Source organism: Spodoptera frugiperda, chromosome 9 (assembly GCF_023101765.2).
Source record: "Spodoptera frugiperda isolate SF20-4 chromosome 9, AGI-APGP_CSIRO_Sfru_2.0, whole genome shotgun sequence".
NCBI classification, from domain to species: Eukaryota; Metazoa; Arthropoda; class Insecta; order Lepidoptera; family Noctuidae; genus Spodoptera; species Spodoptera frugiperda.
In genome coordinates, this window is record NC_064220.1 from 3,758,297 (window position 1) to 3,776,623 (window position 18,327).

At 37.7% G+C, this 18,327-nt stretch overlaps 1 protein-coding gene across 2 annotated transcripts in view; it reads right to left on the bottom strand.

Annotated features, from left to right (window-relative positions):
* The window catches only part of LOC118271346 (uncharacterized), a 147,763-nt gene that overhangs the window by 46,919 nt on the left and 82,517 nt on the right, over nucleotides 1-18,327 (bottom strand). The window contains exons 2-5 of one of the 2 annotated variants that reach the window (XM_035587403.2): nucleotides 18,097-18,159; nucleotides 6,742-6,850; nucleotides 5,068-5,212; nucleotides 4,221-4,353 (exon numbers count right to left, since the gene is read on the bottom strand). In XM_035587403.2, coding sequence (XP_035443296.2) covers nucleotides 4,221-4,353; nucleotides 5,068-5,212; nucleotides 6,742-6,838 — 375 coding nt within the window. In that variant the 5' untranslated portion in view covers nucleotides 6,839-6,850; nucleotides 18,097-18,159. Of the gene's footprint in view, nucleotides 1-4,220; nucleotides 4,354-5,067; nucleotides 5,213-6,741; nucleotides 6,851-18,096; nucleotides 18,160-18,327 lie in introns of those variants that run through there. The other variant, XM_035587405.2, reaches the window with a different exon arrangement.

Below are 18,327 nucleotides of genomic sequence, written 5' to 3' on the forward strand. Positions count from 1 at the left end.
TATAACACTTCGTCTTTTAAACACAACATCAAAAGTGCTGCAGATATTAATGACAGCAGTCTTGGCAGATGACGTTGCGCACACAGTCTGAGTATGAGTCCCGGTATGGCTCGAAATTTGTAGAGCTATTGCGAGCAGTTTATTTAAATATAATAAATACGAAAGTTTGTGTGTATGTTTGTTACTCAATCTCGTTAAAAGTGCTAAAGGAATTTGGATGAAATTTGAAACACTGTCTGGAATAATATATAAGGCTACTTTTTATCGATACAGGCGAAGTCTCTGGCAGAAGCTAAAGTTAGTTAATAAGTGTATCTGACAGAGTGGTATTACTGCCTCCCACGTGTGTGTATATTATGGTTGAATTATCACAGTACGTGTTGTTGTTATGTGGTATTAATAAATGTATTAATTAATACCCGTCTGGGCGTGGCCAGATTTCAGTATTACGTTACGTGAGGTTTTATTTGCAATACTGCGGCCATCTTGTTTTGGGATAACTGAAGAGTTTGGTTTTAAGTCTAGTGGTGATATTGATGTGAGTTATAGTTAGTGCTGTAACTATGTGATTTTTAATATTTTTTTGTGGGTCAAGCTCGCTATTTCCCCAAAACCGCTGTAATACCACTAAGCTAAAAACTATAGTAGATGGATTTGTCAAAATCAAAGCATTTATTTCAATTAATCCTAAATCAGTCTGTCTGTCAGTGAAGCTAGGTAGAATTTTATTTGAGGAGGATACTATATACTATGAGAACTATGAGGAGGCAAGCTTCTAAATAATATTTTAACTTTATAACTGTGAAATACATATTAAAAATGTTGTAGTGGCCCGTAGGTCAAGATGATGGCCTCTCAGGCAGGTTCAAGACTTAGCAAATACCAATGTTAAGTTTATCTTAAAAGGCTGATTCATGATTAAGGAATGCATCGAGTAGAAACCTGGGCTTAAAATAAAATACTGGTCTTATACGAAAAGATGGATAGTCGAAGAATGATATTATGAAAGAGAGACAGGGGAGAATGAACCCGTGCGAGCGTCCTCAATGAGCCATCAGACCACCACAGATTAGGCCCATCATGGCCGATGCCTGATCCGGAGCTGCGGACTACCTAACGGGTTTACGGGGACTCCAGCTCGATAAGCAAAAGTAGGAACGGGGTGGTTTTTAGTCAGTAAGAATCTGACGCCTTTCCCTCATCATTGGATGATTTTTCCCCTTAAAAATAGGAGAGAATGAAAGAAGACGCCAAATAACTTGGAATAAGAGCAGCAAAAAGAATAACTAACTATAGAATATTCCAAAACGACACATATAACAAAAACGTAAATCGAATCCTTCAGAAAAATTACCTCCCTACCCAATTTAGGGCACATCTACCAGAAAGCTTTTTATCGAGCAGTGTTATATTTTATTAGGATATTTTCTTTAGGTCTTTAAGAGTCAAAGACTAAATTGATACTTGTTCTATTTGAACGTTTATTTTAAGCGAAAAAAAGCACTCGTGCGAATGGGGCCTTAGTATAGAACAGTTTTTTTTTTATGGAACACGCCGGTAAACGAGCAGTCGTATCACCTGATGGTAAGCAATCGCCGCCGCCCATGGACACTTGAAACACCAGAGGCGTTACAAGTGCGTTGCCGGCCTTTGGGGATTAGGAATTTAAGGGTTGTTGGGGAATCGGCGATTGGGAAGATTGGGAAGGGGAATTGGGCCTCCGGTAACCTCACTCACACAACGCAAGCGTTGTTTCACGTCGGTTTTCTGTGAGGCCGTGGTATCACTCCGGTCGAGCCAACCCATTCGTGCCGTAGCATGGCTCTCCCACACTAGAGACTTGTTCTATTTGAACGGTTCGCTTTTTTAAGCGACGTTAAAAAAGCATTCGTGCGAAAGGAGCCTTAGAACAGTTGAAAGCGAAATGGTGTCCTCACCGAATACCAACATACACTTACTTAGACATTTGAGTTAAATACACTTACAAAGAGATTACTCAGTCCAACTATTAATTCAGCATATTCACTAAAATTCCGCCAAATCATTCAAGATCTTACAATGACCAGGCATTTTGTGTAGTTGTGTAAGATACGTACAATGACGTGTTAGTATTTGTGTACAATTGTGTGTACTATTATACACACTTTCTATTTAAACACATTCTGCTTAAATATAGCGTATACTGATGTGCTTGCGTCGGTGATGAATAGAGGTATATTAATCATGTAAGATTATGGTTGTTGATTGGTGAAGAGTTACAGTTCTTATTTTCACTTAATATTTTGAGATGTTTCTCTAGAATAGGACCTAGGAAGCTGAAAATTGGCATGTATGTTCTTTAAGGAGTGTAGGAGAGCACTAAGGAAGGATTCCCCTAAAATCTCAAGGGCCCGGGAATAACGATAATCATCTATTTTTTTTTATAATATAAGCCGGTAAACGAGCATGCGGGTCATCTGATGGTAAGCAGTCGCTGCCGACCATAGGGTGTCTATGGTAAAACACTGTTGGGAAGATTAGGAACGAGGGGGTAATTGGGCCTTCAGTAACCCCACTCAAAATCGACACAACGCAAGCGTTGCTTCACGTCGGTTTTCTGTGAGACCGTGGTATCACTCCGGTAGAGCCGGCCCATTTGTGTCGACACATGGTTTCCCACACTTGACAACGACTTCGTTCTGTCAGGAGCTAGTACTATTTAAAACGTTAAGTTTATTTGTTTCATTTGCTACTAAAAGCTATGGGACGAATATAAATGAAGTTTGGCACAGAGTTACATGAACCTCATTTTATACTTCACTATACTCTTTAACCCGGTAACGGCAGGAGCTAGTTGACTCATACATATTTAAATCTGAACTCTATACTGACGTCATTAGGAGCAGTTTTTGGATGACAAAGTTAACAACAGTTAGCTGCTAAATAAGCTCATTAGACGGTGACTCTATGAGGGTGCGGAGTCTCTGCTCTGTACCCTTAGTACCAGTTTACTTCAAACGTAAAGCAAACTCGTACTAAAGGTACGGTATAACAATAGGCACTCAGTTTTATTGTTAAACTAACTAACATTATTTTGTAAAGGAGTTTATATTTCGTCTAGTATACATAAAGAAAAGTTTTTTCTTAAAAAACCCTGCCCCACAATTTTCTCCTGTGTCGTGGGTGCGTTTACAAACGTACAGTTCACGGACACATAACACCCAGAGCCGAAACAATAATTTGTGTATCACACAACAAGTTGTTAACCAGTCAACCGTGCAGTCGATAGTCGAAGTTCATTAAATGAATAAAAAAATAAGGGGTTTATGATTAATTATTAACGTCTGGTATAAAAGTATATTTCCACGTATTAGATTTTATTATAAATCCAAAACAAACCAAATGTTTTGTACCGAGATACAATTACGTTTAACGCCATCTATCGACAACTAACTGAACTTTCTATATACTTTAAAACAATTTGAACTGACAAACATTATTAATTTGTCTGAAAAATCGACTTCTAGCTACTGAGCTAAGTAATTCCTGTAAGTTATATTTAACTGGTAATGATATAAGTGACGTGTGAGCAGTAAATAGTAAATAAGCTTACATAACTGCGTCAAGAGTCGCGCTTCGCACTCTAATCTCATTTGAAATCATGCAACAAGGTGTTATTTTTGTAAAGATTCTATTTACTTGTACAATATACACACATAATACTAGTATGTAATACATACATACATAACCTTACACCTGTCACCCATAGGGGTAGGCAGAGACAATAGAACGCCAATTGCTACGATTCTTACACACCTCTTGCGCTTCATCAACAGTCATCAGTCTTTTCATGCATGCTCGTCGGTTAAATTTACTTTTAATGTGGCCTGCTTTAATATAGGTATATCACCAATTTGGTTGCTATATGTCCGTCTAGGGCGCCCTCTACCGACGCGACGGCCTCATGAATATCATACTAGAATGTAATATTGTGTATTTTCTTGGTTCGCTAATAATATTACGCATTTTTCGTAAGGTTAATAATATTACTTCTTGCTTGTTTCAATAGATTTGTTACAATTGATCTTTTGTAGAGGAAGCCTACTGCCTAGATAATACAACCGTGAACTGTTCACGACGGTGGAGTTTCTGTAAAAAAATTTAGATTGATCCAGATTTTGGATAAGAATCGTATATTAATTTTTGTCTTTGGTTTTAATTAGTTCATAAGTAGTACTCACGCGATGCGAAGTGGCGACGTGTGCGAGTCCATGCGCAGGAGTGGGCCGCTCGTCGCTCGACTCGTCGCCCGACCGCTCGCCCGTGAACACCGAGTCATGGGACACTGATAGCCCACTGCCGTAGGCGCCCTCTCTGTAACAAAAATAAAGCATTTTATATTTTTTTGTTTTTATTACGTCACGCCTTTTAATCCCCGAAGGGGTAGGCAGAAGTGCACATTATGGCACATAATGCCAATTTACACCCACATTTCACACTTTATGTTGTAAGTCCCATGTAAAATAGGGTGTGAACCTATTGCCATATACCGGGCACATTTCCAGACTTCGTGCTACTACTGAGAAATTTTCGAAAAACCGAAAAAAGCCCAGTAATACTTCGCCCGACCCGGGAATCGAACCCGAGACCCCTTGCCCGGCAGTCGCACTTGCAACCACTCAACCAACGAGGCAGTCTTTTTATAATCTTACCTATTAATAAGAATTAAAACAATAACTACGATATTTTCATTCAAAACTATGCGACGAAAAGAACAACTTTGTTGGACTGCATGCAACAAGCAAACTGTTGCTAACTTAGTCGTTCCGCCACTGATAACTAGATGGCGTTACTTGTATGGTAAAGTAAGTTATCAAGTTACTACTAAATTGTAATCTTTCACTGATAGCTACTGCTTCAGAGGATGAATAACGTTCTTGATTGGGAGTATAAGGAAAACTTTAAAGATATTCTTTATATCGGTTAATGGATAGGTAACTTGTATTAATTTCAATACAGCAGGTACCATCTTTCATCAATTTACATAGACATATATTAGATATTTTTAAATACAGAACAGCGACTTACTTTCTTCTAGCATGTCGGTCCGCATCCAAGAGTTCTGAGGTAGAACTGCTCTTGGGGTCGGGCGAGGCATCTGTGCGTGCGCCGCTGCCGCGACGCTTGAACATGCGCCGGAGTCCCCGCAGGAAACGACCAGTGCGGCCCTCGCCTGAAACATACACAACTGAGATTAGTATGTTTGTAAAAATACATTAACTTCTAATGGGCAAAACATACAGTATTAAGTATGTAAATGTGCCTTAAAAGAACTCTATTTTGGCAACATTTTATTTTGGTAAAGGGCATTTTGGGTAACTACAACCTGTGTGGAACTAGAAATTGATCAGTAGTCACAATGTAATCTGTACCAGAATCTTTTAACGACAAAATAATTATTATTATCTAGTCTAGACATGATAATAGGATTAGTCAGATCATTACCAAACACTAACCTTTATCTGTTTCGAAATCAACGTGAAAATCTCCAGTAGAACTATCAAGGAACTGAGTTAACTGCCATGTTTTTGTGTCTACAAAAATGGTGTCTAATCCAGGAAAGGCCAATGTCCTAATAAACGATACTAATTAAATTTTATACCGCAATGAGATTTTATTTGAACACAGTTCCCCTAATCATTTCCTTACTCACTTTTTATAGCATCAACTAAATTTTAGGGGTTGGTCTCCCCAACCAAACCACGAATAATGCGATAGATTTACGATTATATCGCTCACTTAATCAGGGGATTCAGGGGTCAGTGTGCAGAATGCATTGTTTGTGATTAGGGGAATCCCCCCCTCGCCAATTGTCGATTTGTCAGTCAGCAATCAATAGATCAAACAGTTTGGAGTGTCGAGTGATGCAGCGAGTATTTGCAGGCTTTTGAATGTTTGAAACTACATCCGTTAAACGTTTGAACGTTTTAGATTTATAACTGAAAGGCTTGTTGGCTTTGTAAAATGGAAAATTTAACTTTTTGATATAGTATTCTTATGAAATTTCTGCCCAGTCACAAAGCACCACGGAAATTTGACTAAAAACTGAGTAGATAGTACCCATATATTATGTGTAGTGAGTGTGATGTAGTTTTGTTTAATGGGACAAGCCCGTCACAACCTCCTAATACCACTGGAACTCCTGTAAGCCAGAATCTACGGTAGATATAACCACACTGAAGTCAGGCGCGTCCCAGGGACATGAATGACTGTCTTGGATCCCGGAACGAAATAAATCAGAAGAAGTTATTAGAAGAGAAGAAAAAGTAAACAATAGTTTCCACTTCCTGCACTGCACAACTGGGAGTAGCCCAGTCGCCAAGCAGCACGGAAATTTTACTTAAAACTGAGTGGGTTCTTTGTGTGAGCTGTTATACTTGCTTCCAATAATAGGTATAGCCTAGAACAAATTTCCGTGCGTTTAGGCTATAGGCTTAAGTCATTCTGTCTCTTGCATTAAGAAGAAGGAATTGGAAACTATCGTTTTCTTTTCTTCTCCTCTAATAATATCTTCTGATTTATTTCGTTGCGGGATCCAAGACAGTCATTCAAGTCCCTGGGACGCGCCGGACTTCAATGTTCCGTTGTATCCACTGTAGATCCTGGCTTACAGGAGTTGCAGCGGTATAGGAGGTTCGGGCTTGCCCCTGTAAAAAATAGGTATAGCAAAAAACTCCGTGTAGTGTGTAGTGAGTGACTTACCATGGTTGTGTGTGTCGGTGACGGGCGGTCGGTATGGCGGCTCCAGCGAGCCCTCGCGCACACACGACATGAGGCCCCCGCCGCCGCCGCCCGACATCCGAGCCCGCTCCTGTAATGCACACCAACTACATTGTATCATACTGTATACTAGAAGAATGTATTTCGGTAACTATACTAGGGTTTGATGAATTAAGTTTGCACTGGTAAATACTAGATGCTAAAATAGTATGATAGAGATTCTTGCTCGTTTTTCTCGTGAATTTGGGAATGAAAACTTCAGTGACTAATGAATTGACTGATATTATATTATTATTTCCTTTTCTAAAGTGCCTATAAGTAACTGTTAAAGGCTATTCCTCCACTAGCATCGGACAGCGTTGTCCGACATGGCGTCTAATGTGTTAATGGAGATTCTTGCTCATCCTTCTCCATATTACGCACATTTGGGAACGAAAACTTCAGTGATGAATCTACTGATTGATATTCTATTTTGACTTTTCTAAAGTGCCTTATAAGTAGGTATTATATGTATTAATTGAGATTTTTAAACCATACATTTTTCCTCTCCTTTTCAATAATAACAGTAATGTCGATGTTATAGTCACGCTTCAAATACCCTGTGTATGAAGATTTAGGATGGATAAAAAACCTTAATAAACATCCCTTCGTCCTTAATAAACATGTTAGTCTAAGCTACTCTTAATTAGCTTATTTATGATGATTAACGAAGTTATCCTGCCTCGGATTAACTAATTACGGCGAGTGTTTAATTAAAATGCTAAAAATTTCATCCACGTTGCTACCGGCACTGGATCGTACACCTTAAACTTTCATCTGACATTGCGACGCGACGTAACACAGACAGTATTTTTTATTGTTTTGTTTGTGGATAAATCTGTCTTTAAATGTTAAAGATATTTCATAACTGTCCCCTTTCAGTACCACACCATTAGGATTAATGTGATATTTGTTTTTTCGAAAATGTACGGTATATGGCAATAGACTCACCCTTATTGCATACTACTTACTGGTGAAAAGTCAAGTGTTAAATGATAAATGATATTTATTTTGCAAATAGGTTATAAAATAACACTTTTACACGTCAATCTCTTAAATAACTAGATGAGGCGAGAGAATGATGAATGAGAACGAGACATTGTATATGTGCACTTCATTTTTGGAGACGGGTAAGTCATCCAATGACTTCTCCCGCCCTGGGTGAGATGGAGAGTAGTAGTACTTTTACTGACTATAAAACCACCCCGTTCTTACTCCTGCTTTACGAGCCGGAGCCCTGGTAACCCGTAAGGTAGTCCGCAGCTCCGGATCGGGCATCAGCACTACTGGACACCACGTGTCGTGGTTTGGCTCTTACATGTGCACGCCTGCGTACCCCTCCGAGTATTTAAAGGCGCTGTCCCCAAATTAGGAATTCTTCAATATAATTTAGGCACAGTTTTGTTTCCATTCTTTTCTAAAGGACCTTTTCAATATCATTTTCACGAGTTTCTTTCATCCTTAATCTTTTTTTCTAATAACGTAGCGAAACTAAATGGAAGTCGCTTGAAAACACAAGTAATTGAGGCGTCAGTCTTAATTTGTGGGAGATACGGGTCTCTAAGACCTTGGGCTGAGCGTTGGGGGGTTACAGTACTTTGTAAAAGGGTTTTAACGATAGGTCATTTATATCAATGAGAGTTTGTAGGTTCTTTTGGATGTCACATGTCAAAATATTATTGAGGTATTTATGTAAACAGCATCAATCAGGAGGGAGCATGATCCGTAGCTGCGGACTGCCTTGCGGGGATTAATGGGGACCCGGTTCGAAAAGCAGGAATAGGAATGTCGTGGTTTTTAGTCAGTATGAGTCTGACACTCCCTATCGACTCATTAAAGGCGGGAGAAGTCATTGTAATGATTTTTTCCCGTCAAAAAAAGTATCAATCAGATTGAGATGCTAAAAAGATGATTTCTATATAACATCCATATAAGATAATTTTAAATAAGAATTTGGAAGACTCATTTCAATTGTATCCTCTTGTAGTAAGACTCTCAGTAGTAAGGACCTCTTGGTCTCGAGTTCGATTCCCTGGTTGGGCTAAAGCAGTTTTCGGGTAAAAGGTTTTTATTACATTTTATATGTACAATTCTTCTGGGATTAAATGAGGACTTGTGTAACTTAATTTCTGTTAGTCATGTTTAAAACCAGCTTAATCTACTGCTAAACAGGTGTAACTATTAGCACTAACAACAAAAAGGATTAAGGCATTGTTTATCGTGACACGATGTACAGCAGCCAAGATAATACCAAACATAACATATGTTAACAATTATATGTACATGAGGTAATTGTTACATAAACCCCAAGGGGTTTAGCCGTAATTATGTTGTGGCTATACCGTGTTATTAATAACCTGCTTATATTATACTAGCTACTTCTGCGCGGTTTCACCCGCTCTACTTGGCTCCTATTGGTCATAGCGTGATGTTTTATAGCCTATAGCCTTCCTCGATAAATGCACTATCCAACACATATATAATTTTTCAAATCGAAACAGTAGTTTCAGACATTAGCGCGTTCAAAGAAACAAACAAAAACTTCAGCTTTATAATATTAAGTATAGATTGTTGTGTTATGTTATTTTGTGTTCAAAAGTGTTGTTATAACTTATAAGAGGGATCGCAATAAACACTGCCTTATTATGCTTTCTAAGTTCCTTCGCCGGTTCTTTTCCGCTGTCGGAAAATTTTGGTTTACGTAATTCGCTTGGAAACCAGGAATTTCGATTATGTTTATGTTTGCAAACTTTGTTTAAAGCAACTAAACTGTATAGATGGCTAGGCAACCGGAGTAACCGGAGTAACTCTTTGTGCGATCCACAAATTGTTGTTTCGGGTCTGAGTGTCATGTGCATGGGAAATTGTATGTAAACGCACCCACGAGACAGGAAAAAATGTGTATTGTGAGGAGACAGGAGACAGAGAAATGACTATTGTGAAAAGCAATGTTAAAAAAAGATGTAAAATACGCACAAACCAACACACAACGTTTTTTTTTTTCATATTTTTGTAACAATTCTTCTATTCGTACTTTCTTACATACACTAAAATTATTTGATTAAACCTAACTTCACACCACGCAAAATAAACACAAATTCTAGACCTTACTCTAAAACAATATGACCAAGCAATAGAAAAAGCGTTGACCTTTTAGCCCTCAAACATACAAAAAGATCACTTCATGTAATATTAAAGGTAAGCACGTATAGACTGCACATGAAGATAAACAAAACCACTTTATCCTGAACTCGCTTTCTATGATCTTGCTACACATTCAGAGGTCAGGTTATACTGGTTTTGTATAGCTTGTTGTGTTGTGTACCAGGGGTCCAGTTGTTCAAGGAGGTGCTATAAAATTTCATTACGAGGGAATAAATCGAGCTGGAGATATTGCCTGGTGTTGCTAACACTCCCTGAAGCCACGTTACTTAGAACATATGGTTTACCTGTGTTGCCAGTGATAATAACTTTGCTACATGAGTTTGGTACGATTTTTAGGGTAAAAAGTAGGCCTTTCCACACAGCTTTGTCTTGTAGATCAGCTAACCGACATTAAAACGGGAAATTGACATTATTACAAGTATTTAGAAGATATAACTGGAATTCAAATAAACACAACAGGTTTAAATAAAAAAAAAGTTAACAAAATTAAAAAAACATTAAAATACTTAATACAAATCAATGGACAATCTTTACAAACATTCAGAAGCTTGATATAATTTGACAAATTCAAAAATACATATAGACATATTATACCTATTCGAGTGTAAATAGACAATGGGTTCAATTAAGCACCACTCGACGCGACATAAAACAAAGACGATGCGATGTTTTAAAAAAAGCGCTTGCGTTTTGTTTCGTTGTGTGAATGAGGTTTCCGGAGGCCCAAATAACACCCTTCCCAATCTTCCCCATCCCCGATTCCCCCAACAACGCTTAAATTCCTTATTCCCAATAGGCCGGCAACACACTTGTAACGCCTCTGATGTTTCAGGTGTCCATAGGCGACGGCGATCGCTTACCATCAGGTGATTCGTCTGCTCGTTTACCGGCTTATACCATAAAAACAAACATGGCCTCATCAAAAGACTCGACAACCAACATGTACAATAACCTCTTGACATTAACTTTGTTAATAAAGAGTGAAGAACACACATTAATTAAACGAATATTTCCTTAAGGAACAAATTTCCTGACACGTGGAAAGGTTTAATTTCCTGGAAGGAATTTCCTCTTCATATTGACAGACATGTTTTGTTTATATTCAGTCAGCTTTGTGGAGATCGGTAAGGGTCTTATTGAGATACAGACTAGCAACTATCACATGGTTTCACTTCACCCTAGTTGTAGTGTGATGTTTTAAGGTCTATAGTCTGCCTCGATTAATGGACTATCTAACACAAAAATATTGCAGATTTGAACATCGGTTCGGAAATACCGCCAACGACAGCTCATTTCACAGTTTTGCTGTGCGAGGCAGAATGTTCACGCACATGATTGCACATAAAGTGGACTTAATGCCATGGGCATAATTTAAAACGAATATCATAAAATAAAGAGTTATTAAAACACACATACATATTGCAGAAGTACAAGCTCGTATATATAAAAATAGATATACAATATATACAAAAATATATATACTGTAGACTTATTATGGCTCCGGAGATGAGCGAGTTCAACAAACAAACAAACATTCTCTTCAGCTTTATAATATTAGTAGATATAGGTATAGATAGAGATAGGTACTAGGTTATATCTTAGGATGGTATTAGGTTACTCTATAGCAGCTTGTTTACATAGGACATCGAAGGGACACTTGCTTCACTGTTGCTATACACAATTTTTTCTTCTTCTGTCATATCGGCTCAATAAGGCTCATCCTAGATCCTGAGTAATTAATGAGAATATGTTAATTCAGATGCTAAACGTTTGTTCGTTAAGCTTGCTTAGTAAACTAACTAACTAATGACTCAGTCTACCCAAGCTACGGACTATCTAGCGGGTTACCGGGGCTTCGGCTCGTAAATCAGGAGTAGGAACGGGGCGGTTTCTAGTCAGTAACAGTCTGATACTCCTTATGGCTTCCCCAAGGCCGGAGGAGTCTTTGGATGATTTTCTCCCTCAAAAAAGGCCCACCGTCTTACAACAATCAACATTTCCCATATTTTAGACAGTAAAACATTCAAAATACATTTGCCACAAATGAATGTCTGAAAAACCAGCAAAAGCTAACCAAAATAGTAGTCTCACTACGTAAACATAATCAGCCGACTTCTTCTCAAGATAAAACCTACAACGCTCCACATAACAAGAAAATTACCTCCACAACAATAAACACAGAATGAACCCTCAACAATCCCAAATAATGATAACATTATAATAATAATAATCAGGCTATTATCTGCAGTTTTTACTAAGACAGAATATTAGACGAGCATTATCGCTTAATCATTCTATCTCTTTCCATTTCTATCTCATTCTACAGCATCCAAGGTCGGGAACTCGGGACATTGTATGCCCTACAAGGTCAGGGTCACATCTCCGATCGATACGGATGCTGTGCGAAAAAGAGATGGGTGTGTAAAATAGGAAGGGGTGCGAAAAGGATGGGGTGTGTACGTAAGCTACGGGCGTTAGTGTTTTCCTATTACACGCACTGTGCCGTTTGGCGGAAAAATTTTCAGTGTTAATGGTATAGGAGATGGATGAATGATGGATTTATTTGGAAGTGAAGAAATGATAAAGTATTGCAATTCGTTAATAGATCAATTCGTCTTATTCTTGAGGTTTTTTCAAACGAAATCTTAATGGTTTTATGTCAGCTTGTAAACGATTTTAGTTTTACAGCCCTTCATGTAAAATGAAGCAATAGAAACGACAGCTATACAGAAATCAACAATCTATATATAGTAACCCTGTTGTTTACATTTCACCAAGAGCTTAGCTACCATAGTATTTTTCCAACAACACGACAATGTTTGTTGACACTGTGATCAAAATTCAATTTACGAACGTTCATTCAAGTTCGGGAAATCGATTCAGGGTTTTCCCGTCGAAAAAGTCCAAACAATTAGCTTCTATGCCCAGGACTAATAATAATAGAATTTAGACATATGTAGATCCAAATCAAAATGTGTCAAAATGACTACCCCTTTAGTCCGCAGCTCCCAAGGCAAGGGTCCCACCTTTAGGACTCATTTACCATGTTGGTGAAAATGAGCATAAGACTGGTAGTAAAGCAACACAGTGTTACACCGTGTGTGCAGATGAAAAACACTCCGTTCAGGCAATTCAGGGGTGTCGTCAACCAGCTATTTATTAAGGCAGGTTTAACCATATGATGTGTGAGAAAAAACAAGTGATTGATGTCCTTAATTTGTGTTGTTTTTGTGAAAGGGTCTATGTACTATGTTCTTAGAGTATATATTTGAGAGAAAATGCTCGGCGGTTATTGTCCCTGTCCAGGGCAAAGCCCTTTTGTTTTAAGATAAGTATCTTCAGACAATAGTAATGCATTATAATGGATTTGAAATTTTACTTTTTAATACTTTTTTGCTAGGCTTGCTTCAGTCGAATCTTTATTAGATGATCTCATTCTATTTATTCTGATAGATCTTAAAAATCTATTTACGTGATAACGATGATTTATGGAAAAACTATTCATTTATTATCATTTTCATTATTCTTAATCTTCGTCGTTGTTTACTAACAGCAAATGTGATTACGATTACCAACAGAGTAACCTGGATTGAAGCAATATAACGAAGCTTTAGAATTATGTGCTTTTCTTCTTTTGGGAGATTATTTATACTTATTTGTTAGACAAGGGTTAGGGTTAGATTTTCGGTCAGCTTTGGACATATTTTGGTCCAGCTGCTGATGATTTCATCCCCAAAACAACCACTCAGTAACAAACTTTGCCCTTGTCAATTTCCTAATGTGTATAACCTGGGAGTCTTCAAGGCCCGAGCGCAATCGGTTACTAATGGGCACGCGACGTGCTCCGCCGGCCACATCATCACTTAACACCCAGACGAAATGGTGGCCAAACGTGGTCGACATCAAATATAAACAACAAAAAAACCACAACAGACCATTTCTTACACCAGCAATTCACAACCTAACTCTAATATCTCACGACCAACAATACCCATATATGTATAGTATAGGTAGATACATAATAAAACTTTAGACCCAAAAGTTTCGCTGTCAGACAATTATAACATTGCCTCACATCATGTAAACTAGGTCGGCGACCATAATGGTACCACATTATTGTCTGGTCATACAGTATTACGTTTTATTGTCAATCTGAGGCTGGTGATTTGAGGTATTACGTTGGAGAAAGGTCTCAGAATTGCCGTTCTTGGTTTTTTAATGTTGGCGGTCTGTGTCTTCTTTGTTATGAATAAGGTTATAAGTAGGTAGGGTGTATCATTCATTGTATTTTATACTTAGTATTATATAAAGCTGAAGATTTTGTTTTTGAGGAATCTTTATTTTTAAGGGAGGAAAATCATCCAATCCAATGTCTTCTTCCGCCTTGGGCGAGGCGAGAGGTAGTGTCAGACTCTTACTGACTAAAAACCACCCCGTTCCTACTCCTGCTTTTCGAGCTGGAGCCCTGGTAACCCGTTAGGTAGTCTGCAGCTCCGGGTAATCTCTGAAATTACTGATTCGATTTGAAAAAAAATCTCTTTTTGTGTCAGATTGTGCATTCATCGAGTGTTGGACCTACGAGGGAGTAGTTGGTACATAATAAAGTCTTTATTTGCATGAAAAGTGTGAGCCATAAGTGAAAATATTACATAACTTTCACGCGTAATATTCCCCAAATATTCGAGGATACAAGTAGTTCCAGTACATCCTACTTAATGCTGTCAGTGAGGGCAACAAGAGTTTTCACCAAATCTATCTATCTATCGATACTTATTAGTAATTTTAATTATAAATAGGGACTTTATTTTATTTGTAAATAGGGACGTCGTAGTAGACAGTCAAACTGGCTACGAATAAGATATTTCGTAATTTTAATCTGTTGTACCGTAATCTGTGTAAATTTTAACCAACATTTACACAACCATTCGCTCTTCAAAAAGCATACAATAACAGAAAATTCTAAATCATTTCTCAATACTTATACAACAGCCTACAAGCACTCGACCACTAATTGGAGATTGGAACTCCAAATATCTCCTATCTCCAAGGAAACGAAATCAATTAGAGGGAATATTCTTCAGAGGTTTCAGCAAAGACAATCACTTTGCAAACATAAATTACCAATTTAATAAAGCATTTGACAAGAAAACAATTTATTTGTACATTTTATAAGACCCTTAATGGGTCCATCAATTGTGTTGCTTGAAGGTATACCGATGTAAAAGCACCTGAGAACTAAGCTAAGAGGATTACATTCCTTGTAATTTTTGAAGGACAAACCATTTATAGTTAGTACAATTATTCTATGTAGAACAATTATGTTAAGTGCTTGTGATGCTGAAGGACTAAGCAGAGAAACTAAGTGCCGTAATCAGGGACATTTAATGATTAGATACTTAGGTATTTCGTAATTCCGGAGCTGCGGACAACGTAAAAGGTTACCGGGGCTCCGGCTCTAAGCAGGAGAAGGAACGGGATGATTTTCCCCCCTCAAAAAAAAAGGTATTTAGTAATATTACAGACGTATGTATTTTAAAAATAATTCACGAAAATTCCAAAGATACAGTTGAAAATACAATAAATACTATATTTGTTCAGTTGTGTGAACGGCATTGCTAGGACGCGACCTGGTTACAGTTCTGTGTGCATGTGTGTGTGTGTGTGTGTGTGTGTGTGTGTGTGTGTGTGTGTGTGTGTGTGTGTGTGTGTGTGTGTGTGTGTGTGTGTGTGTGTGTGTGTGTTGTGTGTGTGTGTGTGTGTGTGTGGTTGTGTTGTGTGTGTGTGTGTGTGTGTGTGTGTGTGTGTGTGTGTGTGTGTGTGTGTGTGTGAATATTATCTGTTATGTGGTCTATTGCCACAAGTGTTGTAAGATGGTCAAAAGGTAATTAGATATGTATTTAGAACACGATATCCAAATTGGAAGTATTACTTGAAAATTATTCTGTTGTCTGCCCAATGAAAGGAGTACTTTCCGTTTGAGGTTCTATATAATGTAACTTACTGTACCTAGTTAGGTAAAGGTAAAGGTTTACTTTCACATCTTTAATTGTTTTTTAGTAATAATCAACCGAAATTACCAAACTGTTTTACGTGTTGTTAATTAAATCAATTATGACTATCAAAAAAATGCGTCAAGACTCAGTTCTTTGACGTCAATATATTGATACATTTTAAACAATAAATTCCTCTATAACAATGAAATAACAAATACGAATTATAAGAAAAATTTAACTACATAATTAAAAAAAGACGCCCCACATTAGGATTTTGTCTCCCGTGTCGTGGGTGCGTTTACAAACATACTACAATTTCACATGCACATGACACCCAGACCCGAAACAACAATTTGTGGATAACACAAAGAGTTGCTCTGTGCGGTAATCGAACCCGCTACACGTTGCACGGCAGCCAGTTGCCCAGCCACCGCGCCCACTGTGCAGTCAAACATTAAAATACGAAATACCTAATCATCAAAATAATTGTCACTCAATCTCATAATATCAGAAACACAAATCATTAAGTATCTCCTGAACGTATAAACTCAAACAAATCGCGATTCCAATAAACTGTCCCGATTTGCTTAATCCTGTATTGACATTCGCCATTTAGAATTTCAAATTGCCTATGAAATGTATTCAATTTATTCCAATTCGGAAATCTTTTGAATTAATGCTCTTTAAATATAGGGAAACGTGGCGAGAACGATGTGGATGTTATAGAATTTTTTATCTTTATTCTAAGTGAGGTAAAGTCGATAAGAATCTATTGAAAATAATAATATTTTCCTTACATTTTCTCTTTTTCATCCAATTCAAGGCTTAGCAGGATCACAGGCACGTGTATCTGTTGACGTAAGTCGTCCTGACAAACTGCCATGTTTGAACTGACGTGGAAAGTTCTAGGTAAATCATACTACAGCAGTGGAATGGAGAGGAATATGAGAAATCTCTAGATTGTCGCTAATTCCTTGAAATTAGTTCATTGAAACTGATCATATCTTGCTCGACTTAAGTACAGGACTGATCAACTCTAGATGGCTGATCTAAGTGTCATTGGGGGCCTCCCCATCAACATTGGACGTCTTATGACTGGGCAACGATGATGAAGAAGTTCACCATCAAATCGTTTCTTATATCCACGCATTAACAGCCTATAACTGGCCACTACTGACCAAAGGTCCTCTTCTCGCACGGAGAAGGTTTGAGCAATAATCGCCACGCTTCGCTCAGTAGCGGGTTGACAATTTCAAACTTATGATTAGAAATTATAAGCCCAGGTTTCCTTACGATACTTTCCGTCACCGTTTGTTCAGTGATGTCTAAATAATCTTAGAAAGTACATATATGTAACTCTTGAAAAGTCACACTGGTACTTGCCATTGGTACGTTTAGAGACATGAGAAGCAGGCGCCCTAAACCTCCAGGCAACCACGATATACATAGATCTTAATCTTTTTTATCTAATTATCGTCATATCTTTCTTTCATACATCGATACATCTCAAGCTCTTACTCTTAGATTCATTGTGAAATATTTAATCCAAGTGTGCAAACCGATGCAATTTTGCAATTCAATTGAGCGTGGGTGATATAATGCAGATTGTATTTTGATTTCATTTGATTATCGTCCCACACGATGTCTAAACTATTGAGATGTCTAGAACATAAAGTAATGACTGGTAAATGGATAGGTTTCTATTATTTTTACCCTTGATTAATGTGTTAGCTGTTCTAAGAGATTGTGAAGATGTTGCATTTTGTCAACAAAAGACGATATTTGTTTGGTATCGAAAGAGTTAGTTTATAAATTGTGATTATCGTCACGCCATTTATCCCCGAAGTGGTAGGCAGAGGTGCACATTATGACACGTAATTGTGATTATCTTTGTTTAATTTTGTTCATCTCGAGTGGATTCGATTTTACCAAGAAATGGATTAGACTACAACTACTTTTGTCTAGAACTGAAAAACGACTGTCTTTAAAAAATAAACTACTAACATTAATTTTAAGGAATCATCCTTGAAAAGTTTGTACATAACAACTACTATCACCAAGTTTCAGTTTTTCAGTTCCATTTCCGTGTGTATTTCACCTTCAACCCCGTCATTATTTATGTAGGTTAGGTCGAACTCACCCTTTGGTTTCAGGGGTTTGTTTCAGTAGCCGTTGCCATGGTCACCGGCCGCCCCGACAAGACCTGTAAAAAAGAAAGACGTAATTAGTTTGGAAATAAATTTGTAATGGGAAATGGAGCATATGGCTTGTTTACGTGGTATTTTTCATGTACTATTGTTGTATAATATGATAACCATATAAATACTGGTCGGCTGGTTGCAGTAACCGAATTCTTGGGTTATTCGAATGT